The 20,246-nt window shown below is 44.3% G+C and overlaps 1 protein-coding gene across 1 annotated transcript; it reads right to left on the reverse strand.

Annotated features, from left to right (window-relative positions):
• On the reverse strand, positions 1–13,225 carry Pgap4 (post-GPI attachment to proteins GalNAc transferase 4). Its single transcript, XM_038348363.1, has 2 exons — positions 13,125–13,225; positions 1–1,869 (listed from the first exon to the last, which is right to left on the reverse strand). Exon 2 carries the CDS (start codon positions 1,811–1,813, stop codon positions 584–586), a length of 1,230 nt encoding a protein of 409 aa, XP_038204291.1. The 5' UTR covers positions 1,814–1,869; positions 13,125–13,225; the 3' UTR covers positions 1–583.
• Between the last annotated feature and the right edge of the window lie 7,021 nt (positions 13,226–20,246).

Below are 20,246 nucleotides of genomic sequence, written 5' to 3' on the forward strand. Positions count from 1 at the left end.
TCGCCGAAGAGCCAGACCGCTGCCTTGGAGACAACAGGCACAGCACAACCTTTACACGTTTATTACACCAGGTTGAGGAAAACGAGGAGAATACGACAACACGGGCCTGCCTCGCTGGGCACATGTTCTAAGCACACATCTGTTCTCATACCTGCGAGAAAGGAATCCATTCGAAAGCATTTGACTGCCCACCACATTCTACCCTTAAAATCCTAACACAAGTCTTACACCACTGTGCACAAGATTTTTGGCAGTCACAAGCTCTGTCGCAAGGCGGAGCTTACAGACGATGGGAGAAGGTAACTGTCATGGACATTCGTCCTCATTGAGTGGGACAAACCGCATGAGGCAGTGTGGCTGTGTGGAGGGGCAGAGATCCAAACGGGTGGCAAGCTGCGGCTCCGGCTGCACAATGACCAGTCCAGGCTCTTGACTCGATGCATTCCTCCGCTGTCCCACTGCGTTCACACCTAGAGTCAGTAAACGACGGAATATCTGCAAGCAACCATGTTTAAAGAAAGAGCTCAGTGTGTGTCTCTCCAGGAAGTGGCCAAGTACAGAAGGACTTTTTTTTTTAGCACTCTTAGAGCAGACTGGGATGAAAATTGTACCGGAGGCTAGAGAAGAGCCCGATGTGTTTCACAAGGTTGGGCTCCACCACGTAGGCCCGCTCCCCCTTGGCTCTTAACAGAGAGTACAGTGCCATGTCCTTGCCAAAGCCCTTGTGGCAGTACACCTGGGACAGGTAGGTGAGGGTCCTGCGGGCTGCAGGGGCGGGGAAGAGCATAGCTGGGGTGCAGCACTGGGAGGCGGGAACCACACTGTACAAGGAGGGGCTCAGGCGCCGCAGTTCCAGGAAGTAGTGTCGGCCCACCAGTTCCACCAGCCCCATGCTGTACAGGGAGAAGAAAAGCATGACGGGCCAACTGAAGCCCGGGCGGCAGGCGAACTTCATGTATATCCAGGTTAGCACAGGCCCCAGCAGCATGCCCACGCCAACCCACTCCAGGATCCGCATAGGCTCTGGGTTGAAGTAGTGCTGGAGCCTCTCCGGGTGATAGAGCTTCAGATACAGGGCGTCTTGGAGGTGTGGCTCGGAGAAGCGAGCCCGCAGAAGGTGCTCCAATACTGGGAAGATCTGTTCTTCTGGTATGGCGTCATCCTCCACCATCAAGACATAGTCTGGATTGTAGGTCTGCAGGGATGACTCCAGGCAATAGACATAGTCTTGCTTCTCTTTCTCAAACGAGTTAGTTGAAGGGTCGTCGCCGTAATCATCTTCGGTGCCCTCGTAGCGGTTGGCAACAGGGACGTACTTAGACAGGAGCTTAGCGTCGATATGGCTCACACTCCTTTCCACATTACACAGGAAGAGCTGGTGCCCCTCACACTGGGGGCCGCACTGCTGCAGAAGCCGATGGAACTGGGACACTACCTGTAAGACATAGTGGAAGCCGGGCTGCCTGTCCACGGTGATAATGGTGATCACCAGCCAGGGCCGCGGGGTGGCCTGCCACACGATGGGCACAGAACCATTGGCAGAGGGCAGCTCTTCAAAGTAGTGAAGCGCAGCCTCTCCCTCCTTCAGGCTTTGCTGCAGGAACTCCTGGCTCATCTGGTTTAGATGCCAATGGCGCAAATAGAAATAAGAGTGCAGGAGCCGGTGGCAGGCCAGCGGGGCCAGTAAGCCAAATGTCACCACAGTTAGGATGAAGAGCTGGACAGCAGTGCTGCCCCAGGAGAGTCGCCGAAGCCTCCGGAGAAGCATGGCAGCTGGAGAGGTTGGCGTGGTCATGAGGCAATTTTTGGTCATGTCTGGTCCCAAGAACAAACCATCCTGGATCTCAGGCCACAATCATTAAGTCAAACCTAAAGAGAGAACATAGAATCAGAAACCAAAACTTAAAAAAAAAATATCCCAACAATGCAGTCTAGCACACATCAAATCAGAAACTGTAGTTCAAGGTTGTGTAGCGGCTGGAAACCCAGAAGGACTTTCTGCAGTGATGGTTTTCTTGGGTTCTATTGGACAGTGAGCCTTGAGATGCTCTCATTGTTTATGGTCAGACGTACCCTGCGCATTCAGCCAACTCCCTGTGTCTAAAAATGTGATGTTAGTGTCACAGTGTATCAGAAGATCGCCGGCGGCTGGTAAAATCATTCTCATTCACTAACTACAAAAGACACATGTATTAACACAGGCATACAAGGGACAAAGCTTGACACAGAAAAAATACACATAGTTAGAGAAGCATCAATGCATAATACTTGGCTGTGTAATTTCTGAAAACCTTTTCTGCATATTCCAATGAAAAAGGAATATTTGGTGGTCCTTGCTATTTAATGCCATCTTTGATTCCTTTAATCTTATTTAATCTAATCATTTAATTCTGATTGTCCTCCTAATTTATTTGCATAGGACTATATTTGGGAGAAGCCATTTCCCTTACACAAGCAAACTGTAGACTTTGTAGACTTTGAGGGGGAGAATCATCTCACTAGAGAGTCTACAGCGGGGCTTTTCAGTGAGGTGGGTGGGGCAAGCAGAGGATGAAACAGTTTGCTTCGGAAAGGGATGTCCTGAGACACATTCCTCAGAGCACAGGCGTGAGGTGTGAACCTCAGGTCCGCCATTCAGCTGGCGGAAAGCCACTTCACCTCTCTATATCCCAGGTTCCTCAGTTCTTAAACAGAGATAAGCACTGTCTCATGGGTTTATGATGGATATTAAACATGCCAGAGAGGAAAATTAAACAGAATTTAAATGTCATTAAAATATGCCTCATGGAGTTGGAGATGACTAAATCAGTAAAGCACTTGCCATGCAAACAAAGGACCCGAGTCTGAACCCTCAAACTAGCCCCTCCCTAAAACTGTACATGGAAGCATCCTTCCAATCCTCCCACTGGGGAGGGAGAGACCAGCAGACAGGTCCCTGCACTCACTGGCTGGCCAGCTTAGCCTACTTGTCAAACTTCTTGTCAGGACAGAGACCCTAGATTAAAAACAAAGTGAGAGGCTGGAAAGATGGCTTAGTGGGGAAAGTGCCTACGTGCAAGCATAAGAACACGAGTTCAAATCCCCAGACCCCACAGAAAAGCTAGCTGAGGTAGCAAACCGGATTCCTGGAAGCCAGCGAGTCTGGTGTAGATAGCTGTGAGACCATCTCAAACAAGGTGGGATGGAAGGATGGACACTGAAGGTTTGTCTTTTGACCTGTGCAACTCACATGGCACATTCACATACATGAACATGCAAACACACCTACGCACACGAAAAAGAGAAAGAAAGCAAGGTGATCTTACCTGAGAAATGCTCTTACCTCCACATGCACACATGTCCACATGCTCCTGTAAAAACTGCACCTATGGGTGTGTGCACGCGAATATGTGTCTGTGTGGGTGTGTACATGTGTGGGGGTGTGCATGCACACATGCATACACACATACACACACAATTGAAAAACTAAAACTGATGCTCATATTCAAGTAATATTGGAAAAGCAAGAACTCCTAATGTTTCAGATAGAAAACCAAACAACAAAATTTAAGACAGTGAAGCTAGTATAAGAGTAGTAGGCTTAATGCAAGACTGATAGCTACAGTATCAAAAGCATACTCTTGCTTCAGAAGCATGGCATTTGCAGGCTTTTGGAAGAAAGTGGTCCAGCTTGTGAACGCTGGAGGGAGGGCTGTCTGCCACACACTGAACTTCATTTCCTAGCATGCCTTCTTCAGGGTCATATGACTAGGGCTTGGCAGTAATATGTGAGTGGAATGGAGAGTCTCTACGGGTCTAGAAGAAGGTCTGTCCCAACAGCTCACCTCCTCCTCCGACATCTCTACTGGTTAGTGTTGTGAGCTACATGTAGCCCAGGGTGTCACCCAGAAATGATTTGGGGGCTTGTTCTTTAGAGTAGTGATTCTCACCCGCCTTCCACAGTCATGTAGAGCACCAGACATTTCCCTACAGTGTTGTGACACATTTCGAGGAAGTAGAGACAAGACTGCGACAAAAGACAACGGTCCAGGGAGTCCAGATGTGAGTCAAACTATTTTAGTACTGTCAAGAGATCTGGAGAGCAGCCAGAGGGAAAGAAGCAAGGAGCTTTTGGCAGCACATGACCCTAGGCTTGCTGGTTTGTGAGTATCAGTGTACTATAGACAGGTTCTTTCTCCCTCTGATCTGCTCAAGTCCACAGAGTTAGTACATCATAGACTTGTACATCACCTGACCTAATTAGTTCCTCGCCACGATTACTGAACACCCAATATTGGAACTGGGGCAATCCCACGCCTCTAATGTAGCAGCTCTGGGAACAAGACCATTTGGGGGCTTCTTGCCTCCACTATTCTCCCTGCCTTGGTTATTACTCAAAGGAGCTAGACCGTCTAGATGAAGGGCTTACATACAAAGACAACAAGATGAGGAAGTCAGCTTGGAAAACGCCAGTGCACAATAAATGCTATGGATTACAATGATATGGCAGGTGGGACAGAAACAGGAGTGCCTGTGTCAACATAAAGAGGACCTTTGATCCCAGGAACTTTCTCCACAGGAGGAGATCAAATCACAAACTCTCGCAGCGGTTACTGCAGGCTGCAGTTCCAAAGGTGATCGGGGAAGGAGAGGAACTTAATCAGAAGTGCCGAGGATCTCTGCTTGCAGGGATCAGCTCCCACTGGAGTGACAAACAGTGACAAGCCTTTATGATTTACGACAGGGACCTAGCACAGATCTGTTGACGTTGGTCGTCCTACTGGATTCAGGGACAGTAGTAGATTAGAAGCAGGCAGTCAATGTGCTTCTCCTTATGGATCACAGTGCAGAGGAAATGGCTACCAGGGCTGCACATCTTAGGTCAGGTAGATGCTAAGACTGAGTCAAATTTATATCCTTGCTGGTGTGCCAGAGATCAAATCCACCCATTCCATCCACCAGCCACAGCAATAGGGGAAGGAAGCTCTTCTGCTGAGCTAGGGAAGCAGGAAGCTGACATCAGAAACAAAGGGCTGCAGGATGATTGCTAGACTCCCACGAGAAAAGAAAGGATCTAGGTGCTCCAAGAAAGCCCCAAACCCTCACAGGGCATAAGCTCTGTCCCCCAACCCTGGCGAACTGGAGTCAGAGAACGCTTCTGAAATAATCTCCAAAGTTCAGTGGTTTGGAAGAACTTAGTTTTTTCCAACTCAACAGACCAGGCACAGAAACAGAAAGAGGCTAGTAAAAGCCTGAAGCAGAAAGAGGGTGTGAAAAGCCTGAAGTAGGGGCTGAAGAGATGGCTCGGAGGTTAAGAACACTGCCTGCTCTTCCAGAGGTCCTGAGTTCAATTCCCAGCAACCACATGGTGGCTCACAACCATCTATAGTGACATCTGGTGCACTCTTCTGGTTTGGAGGCATACATGCAGACAGAACACTGTATACATAATAAATAAATAAAAAAAAAGAAAAGAAAGAAAGAAAAGCCTGAAGTTTGTGGTCAGGGAGATACAGATTATCCCCTCAAGAAGAAAAAGAAAATACTGTTGAATATTTAAATGCTGCAAATTAACACACTCGTTGTGGGTCATAAAAATGGGATTACACCCTCATGATCAGATGAGTGGCTTGGCAAAAATCCCTGAGTTACGTAGGCATTCAAAATTATGTTCTGGCTGTTTGGGGGGGGCATGCTGGGGTAGGGTGTCCACCGACACCCACTGTTTACTGCACTCTCCAGATACAGTTTAACATAAATAACCTCAAGGAACTGAACCAAAATATATGGGATTTTTTTTCAATTACAGTTCTCTCCCATCCTATGAATGCAGGCATAGATGAGCAACGATTATATAACTAGAAGCAGATGAAAGGAAGTGTCTAGGTGATTACTCTGACACTTTTTATTCCCAGAAGTCCTTAGTCACTCATAAGATTACCTGCCTAGGCCCATATGTCATTAACATTGTAGTCTGACAGGTTTTTCTGAGTCAGCTTGGTAGCAATTGCTTCAGTTCCACAGTGGTAAGTTCTTATTTATGTCTTGAAATTACTGCACCTTAAGGTGCAGCCATTCCCTAAACTGGATTCCACCTAATACCACACCGAGGGTATGGGACTCAGAAAATACAATAAAGGATAATGACTCCAAGAAAGAAGCGCAAATTAGAATTTGTCTGAATAGGTACACAGTGTGGCACTAGACACTGTGTTTTAGTGTAAATCTTGTAAAAAAATTAAACTGAAGGAGCCATGGGGATCTGAGAGACAGAACACCACACTATGTGTTAGGAAGTAAGTACTTGGAAGCTGTCTATTTTTTCCCAAGTCCACCTTCCTTCATGACAGATATCACCACGTACCCGCACACCAGAGTATAAGAGCCTAGCAGGTTCTGATTTCTCTATTCCTTCTAGTCCCTTCCCAATTTGAGGGCCTGGGACCTGAACAGAGAGCTCTCAGAAGAAGGGAAAAACGGCTAGGAAATATTCAAAAAATGTTCATCATCCATAGCAAAGAGGGAACTGCAAATCAAAACAACTTTTTGATTTTCATCTTATTCCAATCAGAATTAAATAAAAAAAACAAGCAACAACAAATACTGGAGAGGGCATGGGAATAGGTGCCCTCATTCATTGCTGGTGGGGTTGCAGACCGGTACAGGTACTGTGGAAATCTGTGTGGAGAACAGTCAAGAAGCTAAAAGGGAATCTATTATATGACCCAGCTATACCACTGCTTGGCATGTGTCCAAAGGACTACACATGTTCACTGCTGTCTGTTCACAATAGCTAGGAAATAGAAAACACACACACACACACACACACACACACACACACACACACACACACACAATGTTCTTCAATCAACAGATAATGACAATGGAGTACACACTACGGAATACTATTTAGCTATAAATAAAAATAAAATCATGGACTTTACAGGTAAATGGATGGATGTAGAAAGGGTAATATGGAGTGAGGTAACCCAGACCCAGAAAGACAAACATTATTTTCTCTCTCATTGGAGGCTCCTAGTTTCAAATCTTCAGATGTGAGTGCATATAGGTTTCTGCAGAAACCAAGAAGTAAAAAGGGACCATAGCTGGGGTAGGGAGATGGAGGAACAATAGGGAGGGTAATAGTAAGGTACACAAGTTCTAATTGGGTAAATGGGGAAAGGGGCGGCTCTATTTTGGGAGGGGGAGGGAGATAAGTTGTAGAAGGAGGGTGTAATAACTAGTGAAGTCATGGATACCGGGTAGTCATGGATACCGGGTAGGATCCCACAGGCCCCACTTCACTAAATCAGTGTAACACTAACTACACCCACAGAAAAGTCTTATCTCCCCCTCATCAAGAAAACTCCTTCCAACAGAAGGAGACCATTATAGAAAACCACAAACAATTAAAATGCAAAGTTGTTGAGCCCAGACCCATTGGATACATCTACAAAACAACTCCCACACCTAAGGCCCAGGGAACATTGTAGAAGAGGGGACAGAAAAAACTTAAGAGTCAGTCGTGACCTTTGCTGTGAGATTGTGTTTCCAAGTAGCATGAGAAGTTACAGCCATAAAATCTCACCAACATGACTGCCTAACAAGAGCTGAACAAGAACAACAGACATGCCAGCACAGACAAGGGGAAGTCCTCGAGGCCTCAAGCTCACAGAAAGAACTACAGGCAACAACAGAATGCAAACAGCAGGAGAAACAGTCCTCCAGGGGAAGAGCACAATGACTGGTTATCCAATATTGGATATTGATATCAGTTGTGTCCTGAAAGCATAGATATATCATTATATAGATTGATCAGGCTATATTTAGGAACATACATGTCTATAGAGAGAGACATATATTTGCATATAATGGCAATTAAAGAAAAGGAGGCCATGAATTTGAAAGAGAGTGAGAAAGAGTATATGGGAACGTTTAAAGGAAGGAAAAGGAAGAGGAAAATTCTGTAATTATATTATAGTCTCAAAAACAAAAATTTAAAATGTCAATGGGCTAATAAATTGAACAGACCATTCTCAAAAGAAGAAATGCAAATGGCCAAAATGTATATGAAAACCATTCAATATCCTTAGCCATTCGGAAAATGCAAATTAAAACCACTTTAAGAGCTGCGGAGAGGGCCTTGAGATTAAAAGCACCTGCTGCTTTTGCAGAGGACACAGGTTCATTTCCCAGCATCCATATGGCAACTTGTTAAAACCAGCCGTAACTTCAGAATCAGGTGATGTGACGCCTCTACCGGCTTCTGCGGGCATCAGACATGCACGGGTGTAGGCAAAACAGTCATACACATAAAATAATACTTAACTAATCTTGAACAAAACTTAGTGATTCTATTACACTCTAATCAGAACGGCTAACACTTAGAAAAATTGACAGCAATGCTGGCAAGGATGTGGAGAAAGAGGAACCATTAATTACTGCTGGTAGGAGTGTGAACTCATGCAGTTATTACAGAAACCAGTATGGTGGTTTCTCAAAACACACACACACACACACACACACACACACAGAAAGAGAGAGAGAGAGAGAGAGAGAGAGAGAGAGAGAGAGAGAGAGAGAGAGAATGACCACATGACTCAGCTATATCACTCTCGAGTGCAAACCCAGAGGACTGTAAGTCAACGTGCCATGGAGACACTTGTACACCTCTATGCATCAACGGATGAAATGAGAAAGGAAGCGTAGTACACAGAACACAGTAGAATTTTTTTTTCAGCCATGAAGAAAAGAGAAATAATGACATCTGGCAGGAAAATAGGCTGAACCGGAAATCATTACATTAAGCCAACTAGGCCAGACTCAGAAAGACAGATGCCATGTTTTCTCTTGTATGCAGATCCTATACTCTGTGTGTGTGTGTGTGTGTGTGTGTGTGTGTGTGTGTGCGTGTGCGTGTGCGCGTGCGTGCATTTACATGGCAGATAAGTTATAAAATAGAAAGGGGACCTCAAGAGGAGTAGATATCTGAAGGGAAAGGGGAAAAATAGGGTAATGGAATATAAATTATGTGAAAAAAGAGGGGTCTGGGGAGAGGAAGGAGAGCAGCCAAAGGTGAGCAGAAGGTCAGGTGACAGAGTCTAAGGACAAATAAGAACAAAGTGTTATGACAATTCCACAACTAGACCTGTGCTATGCATGCTAGCTTTACAAATAAAACAATGAAGTATCACACTATGGAGACATCACTTGGATGAAAGGAACCTGCCTGAGGAAGTCCTTTGTCCGCACTGGATGGGAATGCTGCAGCCGATGGTAACAGCTTCTGTTACCATCCTCTGAATGCAGGGGTCAGAAGAGCACTCTTTTCTATAAAGCTGGTTGATAATAATGCCCCGTGTCTGCAGAAGAAAGTCCAAACGCTTTGCCAAGATCCCTCAGAGTTCAGCTCTAGCAACCTTTCCAACCGCACCCTTTTCACACACACACACACACACACACACACACACACACACACACACACACACACCCCAACTCAATCAGGAAAAAGCAGGCCAAGAGGTACACATCCCTTCCAAAAGTCAACCTGATTTCCCCAACCTGATCTAAGTGCCTCTTCCTTACACGCGTTATGACGCGTTCCAAGAATTTCCCCCACAGCATTTATTTGTCATTTTCTAGCTTGGTACCCAAGGGGGGTTGATTCCAAGACTTCCCACCATTCAGGACACCAATACCAAAATCTGAAGCTGCTCTGATTCTTTATATAAAATGTCAGCATTTGCATGCAAGCTACGCACTTCTTAAATACATTAAATTAGCTCTAATACCTATCTGAAGGCCAATGTTCTCTAAACAGTAACTGTGTTGTATCATTTAGGAAATAATGACAATAAAGATAAACACATAGATGTTCAGTTTTTAAAAATATTTTCGGTCTACAGTGAGTTGAATCCATGGACGTGGACCCTGAGATACAGAGTAGAGTATCTATTCGTAGGTATTTGTTCAGTTCTCGCTGCATATTCCAGGGCTTCTAGACCCTTGAATCCAGTTTGTTAGACCAAATAGGCAGCTTTCAAATAGCAGTACAATTAATCCCATTTCAATGGAAAAATAGATTCTAGCAAAATTGTAAGCAGGAAACTCAAAGCCCACACACTGCCCACGATGCCTGATGTCATTCGTGGCTTTACCCACACGTTACGCAGCAGGCCTTCAAGTCCCTTCTTACTGCATTCGCTGTGATTTAGCTTCAATCTGCATCCCAGGCCCAGCACAGCGCTCTAGCAGAGAAGAGATTTAATGACTGTTGAGCAAATAAAAGATCCCATTAAATCTTTCGGTCTCCATGGCTCATAATTCCTCCACTACAGAACTGGGAATGGCACAGAGCCCAATCACACACAGGACAGAGAAGAACTTATTTCTGACCTTGCCTGACACTTACGCTCCGGGCACTCTTCTGAGCATGGAGTGGATCTGCGTAAAGAGCCCATGATAGTTATTAAGTCCGCTTTGAAGTGGGACAAGCTAAGGCACAGTAAATTTGCTGTGGTTAACAAAGATTCTGGAACGTGGTAGTAAAAAGTAAATCCAGGATCCTTGCCCTCACCCAACATCTACTACTGCTTCTAGGCCCTAGAAAATCAGACGAAAAACCATCAGAAACAGCAAAACAAAAAACCAACCAAAAAAAAAAAAAAAAAAAAAAAAACTTTTAGGATGCGGTAGGTTACAACATAAAATAAATAATACATGGTGTGTGAGTGTGTGTGTGTGTGTGTGTGTGTGTGTACGCGCGCGCACATGTGTGTAAATGGTACTACTGGTTACTTCTGAGAAGATGTACACAGTAGATATTTCTAAAATACATAAAATAAATGGTTTCATCTCATCAACCAAACTTCATTAACATAATTTTAAAAAACTCTGGGAAAATGGAAAAGGAATATATTTGGAATAAAGATGTAATACCTACAAATAATTTAAAATTAAAATTAAAAAAATAAAATGGGCAGAACATGCATATAAAGTTATACAAACAAGGCAGGTGGATCTCTGTGAGTTCGAGGCCAGCCTGGTTTACAAAAGCTACTTCCAGGACAGGCTCCAAAAGCTACAGAGAAACCTTCTCTCAAAACAAACAAACAAACAAAGTCATTACTAAATGCATAAATAGCGCACATTTCTACCGGAAAGACTTGGTAATAGAAAGATGGTTCTTTTTCCAAAGCTAACCTTGATAACACAATCTCAATTCAGTTTACTCCAAGAAGAAGCAAATATGGCTCAGCAAATGCACATCTGCATGTAGATTGGTGCAATCTTAGAAGATAATACCAGGGTCCCCTTTGACAAGGGTTGGCAATTCTTCAAGGAGTACACCTCGCAGAAATGATGAGCTGTGCTACTTAAAATCAGTAAGTATTTTTCACTTAAATTTTGTGTGTAATAAAAGTGTGTGGGTGTGGGGAGAGAATTAGAAGGGAAGGACAATGTTGAAGAAAATGTACATAGGTGACCATTTTATTTTTATAGGGAATATAATTTAAGGAAAGTGATATGAGAGCCAAGGGAGAAGGAGGTTTCCTGCTGTCTTTCTTTTTTTTTTTTTTTTTTTTTTTTTTTTTTGAGACAGGGTTTCTCTGTAGCTTTGGAGCCTGTCCTGGAACTAGCTCTTGTAGACCAGGCTGGTCTCGAACTCACAGAGATCCGCCTGCCTCTGCTTCCCGAGTGCTGGGATTAAAGGCGTGCGCCACCGCCGCCCGGCTTCCTGCTGTCTTTCTACATGCCTGCAAAGAACATGTATGATGTCAATGACCTGTGCTCAACATTTCACTCAACACTTGAGTCTTGTGCCAAGCTCATGGACACTGAGCAGGGCAGCAAAGAAACCTAAATCCTCTTTTAATCCCTAATATAAATGGTTACATTTATGACATATTATCTTATATTTCTATGTTTGTGGATTTTTATTGTTGTTACATTAATTCTTACATATCACGTTGTGACAGGGCCTTGCTATGAAGCCCAGACTAGCCTGAAATTTGAGATTCTCAACCTCCCTAATACAGGGATTGTAAGCCTGTGCCACCATGCCCAGCTGTTTGCATTTTATGTGTTTTGGTGCCATGGCTCTGTTATTTTAATTACTGAGACTTTATAACATGTTTTATTAATTAGGCATTTTTATCACCCAGCATAATTCTCCTAGCTTTTAAAAACAACTTTAGTCCACAGTCATACCACCCTGAATTCCTCCCATCTTGTCTAAAAAACAGCTTTATTGAGGCACACTTGACTGAAACAAAATGCACCATTTAATTGTTTTAAATATTTAATATGTTTTAAAGTTTTGACAAAATCATAGTCAGATAACTAACATCACGATTTTTTAAAAAAATGATGAAAGTATTTTAAAGAGTATTTAGAATTATAACTAGGAAAACCATAATAAATGTACTTCAATTAAAATATGGGGAAAAGAATGAATATTCCGTCCATATAAACGCAAAAGACTAATACACTGGAAATTAAGCATTGATTTCTAGGGATAAAGCAACATTAAAACTATATGCCATTATTCTACATTATTAACATAAAACTTCAAATGTAAAAAAATTAAACAGAATCTCATCGATCTAGAAGATGTAGTTTTATTTTTATTTTGCTATATTTTTGCTTCATTTTATTATCATTTCTATTTTTTCCTGATTCTCATGTTAAGCGTAAGACACACGTTGCTCGCTCTTCTGACCTTTTTGGGGGGTACAAAGACCCTTTAGAAAGGCGCCCTCTGATAACTATTTCCTTTACATGGTTTCTCCTGCGGAAACAGGCGTGCGCTCCAGGGCGCACACACCTGCAGATTTTGCTGATAGTCCGCATAGTGAGATCATCTTTGAAGCCGCGCCATGGTCCCTAAGGGAGAGACCAAGGGCCAAGCCTGAAAAGCCAGGTCACAGTGACCTGCGGGGGTTCGGGCCCCCACGACACCTCCCGGAGCGCAGTGCGGCATGAGCAACGCCTGGGCACGAGAGCCAGCGCGATGGCTGAGACACACCCATCCATCCTATCACTTTGGGGAAAAAGATGATTAAAGGAGAACCCGAAGCCTAGCACCTAGTGGTTGCCGCTGACCTTGGGAAGTCCCCGCTGCCCTCCGGCCTTAGTTTCCCCACCTGCAGGCCAAGACCGCCCTAGTCCATCGCAGTGGCGTTCCAAGCGCGGGCGTTTCCGGGAGCTGGAACTCGGGTCACCTTCGCGGGAGGACGCGCCCCACCGAGGACGCGCGGAGGGGCCCCCGCTCCCGGGCAGCCATTAGGCGGCAACGCTCGGATTGCCCGCGCTGGCCGACTCTGCGAGGCTCCGGGGCTGCATCCCTCGGCCTGGTGACAGCCTGGCCCGGGCAGGCGACCTCAGGAGAGCGAGCCGCACCCTCCCTGTGCCGCAGACGCACCGAGGGCGGGGCCGCGGCCGAGCCAGCACGCCAAGCGCACGGCGGGGGACGCAGGCCTCCTGGGCACCGCTCCCCGCTCCTGCCGCCGTTCCCACACCACCTCCCCTCCCTGGGGCGCGTCTCCGCGACACCACTGGGGCAGGAAACCTACCCGGTGGAGGCGTCCTGGCTTGCCAAGGCCACCATCGCCGAAGCCCAGGCTGGCAGATCTCGGTGGAAGCGCCTTCGCAGAATCCTGCCGGGCCGGAGCAGCGGAAGCTTCGCCTCCTCCCGTAGCCGCTCAGGCGCAGGGCTCCCCTAGCTCTGCCAGGCCATGTGACCTGCGAGCTGCGAGCTGCGGAGCGACTGCAGCCCCCAAAGCTGGATCGGGGGTGGGGGTTGGAGGGGGAGAGGCAAAAGGCGCCAACTGATGGGCAGCGAGGGAAAAGCAGGGTCGCCCCCAAGTCAGGAGAACAGGAGGGCTCTCTCTTCTGTGCGGGAAATACAAGCCAAGGTTTTATTCCATCAGGTGGGCACACGGAGGGAATGTATTTTAGTGAAACATCTTGCCTTTCGCGAAAGCGTTTGCATAGAAAGCTAGTTCTCTGTTTCTAAATGGGCTTCAGTTTTCCTAATGCTTTCTATTTAAATGCAAACGCCCCTGGGAGATGTAACTAGAGATGGGAGAAACATATGTACACAAGGATAGAATAATCTCTGAAGTGCACACCGGTACAACATAGGTAATGACTCAAGAAAGGAAAAAAAATGTGTGTGTGTCTAAGAGAAGGTGACAGCCAGCTTTGCACCCTGGCTTTACCAGGACTCTCACCATAAGGCATTTTCTATGGCCCTTTTTATCGCTTCCAATTCCACCAGCTTGCCTGTCTAGATCAGGATTTAAATTAATATTTTGAGGTGCGCATATAATAGGAAATTTGAATTTTGGTGGTTGTAAAGTTGTATTGTCCGGTAATTATCATTTAAATACTCAGGGTGCAAACAATTTGCATAATAGAAGGCACCCCTAGAAATTATGCAGTAATATCTACACTTTCTGTAACTGGGTACCAATCTATAGGGTAGAAGGAGGAAGTTCCTTAAGTCATTTAGTTAATGTAATAATGAGAAGATCTTCATCTTGTTCTTGGGTGTTCTAGTTGCTTTCTACTACAGAAGTAAACAATTATGACCAAGGAAAGCTTGGGGAAAATAGGGTTTATTTCATCTTACTGCTTATTCTATCAGGAAGGGAAGTCAGGCAGGAACTCAAAGCAAGAACCTAGAGGCAGGAACTGAACGAAGCAGAGACCATGGAGGGGTGCTGCTTACTGGCTGCCTTCCCGAGGTTTGCTAACCTGCATTCTAACACAACCCAGAACCACCTGCGAAGGGGTGGCACTGCCCACAGGGTAGGCTGGACCTACCCATGTCAATCATTAATTAAGGAAATACCCTACAGACTTGCCCACAGGCCAATCTGATGAAGGCGTTTTCAAAACACCAGCACACTGGGCATCTGAATTGCAGCCATAGGCAGAGGGCACAATACAATGAGTGCTATTTTAAGGAATATGCTAGATTCTTTAGCAGCATCTCTGGCGGTCACGTACCAGGTATCCTGCATATCAGATATTTACATTATGATTCATAACAGTAGCAAATTTACCGTTATGTGGTAGCAATGAAATAATTTTACGGTTGGGAGTCACTATAACATGAGGAACTGTATTCAAGGGTCACAGCATCAGGAAGTACGAGAACCATTGTTCTGTAGTATTTTAATAGCTTTTACTGTTGTCTCGCATTGTATCTGAGTCTTCTGCAGAACACTCAGTACCGTCAGTGACTCCTGGGCTATGAAATCTTGTGTTAAAACCACTGAATTCCAAGTTATAGTTAACTTTCATACTTCCTTTGACTTAAATTTGATCTTCTAGGCAAAGGTACTATACGGGAGAGCAAAACATTCTATTTGTCATTGTTTCCGTCTATAAATAAAGGCAGTGCCCACTGAAGAACTTTGGGTCTGGAAGGAAGATCCAGACCCAGAATAGGGCCTGTTTTGCCAGGCTGAATGGCTGCTTCCTCCACAATATTAGATGTACAAAAGAATGTCACCAGCCGGCTGGTTGGTCTCCTAAGAAATGCAGTTTAACGGGGAATTAAAATTTAACAGTTGCTGCTGATGGCCTGTACCCTTAATATGGGCTGTAGCAAGACCAGACTTTTTGAGACAAGTTCCTATTAGTGAAACCGTTTGGAACCCGTGTCCCTGGGGGCGTGGCTGTTTGTATGTGTGTCCATTTGACGAAGCCTGTGGTGAGCACAGAGGAAGCCAACCACCTACAGGAAAGGTTGTCTACCTGGTTTAGATTGAACTTTGTTCTTGTCGCGCTTATATGTTTAGACATGTATTTTTAACTTTCTTGATAGTGTTTCTCTCCATATCTTATTTCCAGATCTTCTGAGATCAGAAAGCGAAAGCTCACCTGTCTGAATCTGTGAAGAATTTTTCTTTAGCAGACCGGAATAAAGCCCACCAAGAGTGTTCCATATGGTCTTGAAGAGATGGCTCGTACTGCAACTGTTTGGTTTGGTGGTGGTTTCATATTTTAAACCATCAGCTGGATCCCTGTCAGACATAGTGCTATTTACGGTTTCTTCTTTGGTACTGGCTGTTTAGTTCTGTCACCTAGGGTAGACTGTTAAGGTCAAGGTTTGTGCTTTCATCCACTTCTTCCTTTAGCTGCTCAAGTTTCTGTCTCATCTACTTTATTTCTCTGTAATTTGGCAAATGTACACTCATGATGGTTCTATTTTTTACCCTTATTAAAGTGCCTCTGCTTTGGGTGACAATTTTATAAAGCGTGATACTAAACCAGTCATTCCAGCTTTCTTCTGTTCCTTCTTCTAGACGTGGCTAATGAATTTCAGTGAAAACGGACAGTTACTGGTTCTCCATTGCAGCAACTCTGAATCCTACTGTTTTCTCCGATGACTATTGGGTTTTGTTCTCGCAGACAATTTACTTGCCTGGACTCACATGTTAAATTTCACACTGTGTGTCTTCTGCAATAGCTGATATCTCTGATGATATTTTTCTTCTCTCCATTTACCCTCCCTTCATCCAGCTTCTGTTATTTTCACATAAACTCCCCGCCTCTCCCAGGGTGTCTTTCCTGTAGTTGAGCAGATTTGTGATCACCTGAACATCTGAGCACAAACTAAATCCCGAAAACTGGAAAACTGAAATCCAGTTTTCGAGATTTGGTTCGTTTCTCTGTTTTCTTGTTTTTACAGTTCCCTATCTAAATTTCTAGCTGCTCTTCCACTTCCAGCTGGTGTCGGGGTTAAGTAAGGCTTCAGCTTGGAACTGTTTGAACCGTGCCCGCTTGCACGCGCGCGCGCGCGCGCACACACACACACACACACACACACACACACACACACACACCAAAGCAGAGGTGTGACTCTCACCCCAGGCGGTCTTGTCTTTCAAACATAGATCCTCTCTGATGTGTGTCTGGGGTACTGTTTAGTTGTTGGCCAGGGCATTGCCCATAGTGAGTAGTTCTGTGATCAGCAGGGGAGGCGGCCACAGTTTACACTACAATTGCAAATCTCAGTCGCTCTGCTGCTCTATGGCTTCTAGCATCCTGCCATAATTCCTCAGCCCTCTTCTAGCAGTGAGCTGTGTGTTCTGCCATCTCATATTTGCTAACCACTTCTTCTGCTTCAATAGCGGTGAAGATTTGAAAAAAAATGGGAAACCAGTAAAAGCAAAGCACAAGCAGAATCTGTCACATTTTATTGTGGATTGAATCTGAAATGTCCTCATAGACTCATGTATTGAATGCTTGGTCCCTATCTGGTGACAATATGTGCATAGGTTCTGAAAACTTCAGAATGTGGGGCCTATTTGGAGGAGTTAGGTAGCCAGGATCTGGCCTTTAAAAGTTATGGCTGGTCCCAAATCCCTCCCTTGTTTTTCTTCTCTTAAGTGGTTTATGTCTGTCATTCTCTCACAATGTGGAGAAAATCAGCTAGTCCACAGTTTATCAAGTAGCTGCCTCCTTCAAATTGCTTTTTGGTTTCCTTTTACATTGGCCAGATTTTATAAGAGAGATCTGCAGAGACTTTAATGCATGAACCCACCCAACTCTTACCCAGGATTTTTTTTTTTTTTTTTTTTTTTTGGTCGTGCTGACTGGCCTAGAACTCTTATGTAGACCAGGCTGGCAATGAACTCACAGGAGGATCTGCCTCTGCCTCCCGAGTGCTGGCATTAAAGCTGTGCAATACCATGCCTGGTTAACGCATCTGTTTTATTCATGTATCATGCAGCCAGAAGAACAGGCAGATAGTGATGTTCAATTGTATATTTAGGCATATTTAGTAGCTGATAAAACCACACGTTGTTAACTGCTGTTTTGTGTCTGCTTCCCTTATTATCCTACAAACTGAGAGTTTTCCAAAGTATGTGATTTACTTTTTATTATACACATGCACATCATAAAGGAATAATTTTTTAAAAGGCTTAAACTTTGGTTCCATGACAGTGGAGATACAGAACTTCTGTAGCATCACCCTGAAAAAGCTAGTCCACCAATGAATCATCTGGCAGGGAGTGTGGGCATCTGAAATATACAGAGCTGTCAATGCCTGGGAAACAAAAGTTCCAGAGTGATGATGGGACGAGAGCAGAGTTTAATTCCATGTGCATCACATGGCAAATTAACGCACCAGATTAGATTATAATCTCCTGTCATTCCCAATTTTCTCCAATGTGTTTGTCTCTCTGAGACAGTCTTGCCTTTGCAGCTGTAGCTGGGCTGGAGCTCCAAAGACAGACAGCTCAGCCTGGACCCTGGCTCACAGCCATCCTCCTCGCTCAGGTTCTGTAGTGCTGGGATTGCAGGAGTGAGCCTCTATACTTGGCTTTTCTACTATTTCTGAAAAATACATGGTAGCTATTTAAAATTTCACATAAACGGGGAGGGCAGAGAAACACCCATTAAATGTAAATTTTCCTCATGGCTTTTAAAATGCAATGAAGCATTTTAAATTGTCTGAATGCTACACTCTTAGATATAAGATTCTAAAATGATGACAAGTCTCACAGATTCTGTTTGATGGTCCTAGAAAAGACTTGAGCCACGAGAACAATGTTCTGAGCCATCATTTCTAAACAAAGAAGAGTGTGACCTTCAAGTCTGAATCACCTGATGCTCCTTCTCGTCGGAGTTGGATGAGAAGCAGCTGTGTTTACAGACTGCATGTCTGGACCTGATGGGAACAAGAGAACCATTATCCCATGCTGAAGGGTGTCGAGCAGAGGAGGTTGTTGGGGGCAGGAGTATTAGATGGGATTTGAAGAGCAGAATGCAGATATAAGATGGTCTCTCAGCAACGTATTCACCATTTCTTAGGAAATTTTGCCAAATCACACTTGGGTTGCAATCATATTCTGGTAAAACTGTTAGACTGAGTGGAATTTGATGCTGATTTAAAACAACATGGCTTGTGAGGAGATTTATATTTCAGTACATAAATAACTTTTTAAAAAAATAATTTCAGATTAAGAAAATACATATGTGTGTTGAGCCGGGCGGTGGTGGTGCATGCCTTTAATCCCAGCACTTGGGAGGCAGAGGCAGGCGGATCTCTGAGTTCGAGGCCAGCCTGGTCTACAAGAGCTAGTTCCAGGACAGGCTCTAGAAACTACAGGGAAACCCTGTCTCGAAAAAATAACAAACAAAAAAAACAACAAAAAAAGAAAATACATATGCGTGTGTGTATGTACATGGCCCAATCTGTCTAAAGGAGAAAACTTACCCCATTGGTATTATCACTCTATCTCTACTTACGTATTTTATTAATGTTCTTGTATGGAAGGGTGCCTACCTGAGATTAACGCGGAGATCTGCCCTTCTCCTTAAATCCTTCCATGTCTATTTTATAAACACAAAGGAAGCATGCCCAACTCCAGTACAAGTCTCAAAATTAGAAAATTAACCTTGAAAAGCTATGCATCTAATTCATAGCTTGTGTTTAAATCCCATTCATTGTCTCATTAATGTCCTTTTTAGTAAACGAAAGAAAAAAGTCTACTTCAGGAACAAATTCAGAATCATATTTTGCTTCTTTGTTTTATCTCTTGAATTTTGCTTAATCAGTGTCCTTCCTTGCATCTTGTTCCTACTTCAGCCATAAAAAATATCATAATTTTAATATCTGCAGAACACAGATGACTCAGTGGGCAAAAGGGCAAAGGCATTTTGCTGCCAAGCCTGAAGCTCTGTGTTCGATACCCAGGGTGCCCATGGTGGAAGGAGAAAAGCACAAGCTGTTGTTGTCTGACTGCCACAAGCACACGCATTCCAAATAAAATAAATAAGTAAATATAAAAACCACATTTATTACTTCAAGATCTGAAGGTTAAAAGTCCAAATTTACTCTCAATAGTCAAAGTCAAGAAGATATTGGTGAGACTGTTTCTTCTCTGGAGGTTCTTGGAAGAGAATCGTTTCCTCATCCTTTTCAATTTCAGTTTTCAGAGCCTGCTTATGTTCCTTGTTGGCTAACCACCTTCCTTGCTTTGCTTTAACCCCGTACTTCGCTCTGTTAGAACTCTGGCTCTCTTGCCTCCTATGTACCGGCACTGTAGTGATCAAACTGGCCCGCCAGGATGATCCAGGATCACCTTCTTCTCAAGGTCTTCAGTGTAATCACATTACTGTGGGAACTAAAGTATGCAGAGCTTGGTGGGGATTAGGCATGGATGGGCCAGAGGATTAGTCAACCCACCACAGTGTTCATTATCTGGGATGTTTTTCAAAGTCACCTTAAGTCCTCTTGAGAA

The sequence above is a fragment of the Arvicola amphibius genome, chromosome 11 (genome assembly GCF_903992535.2).
Source record: "Arvicola amphibius chromosome 11, mArvAmp1.2, whole genome shotgun sequence".
Classification (NCBI taxonomy): domain Eukaryota; kingdom Metazoa; phylum Chordata; class Mammalia; order Rodentia; family Cricetidae; genus Arvicola; species Arvicola amphibius.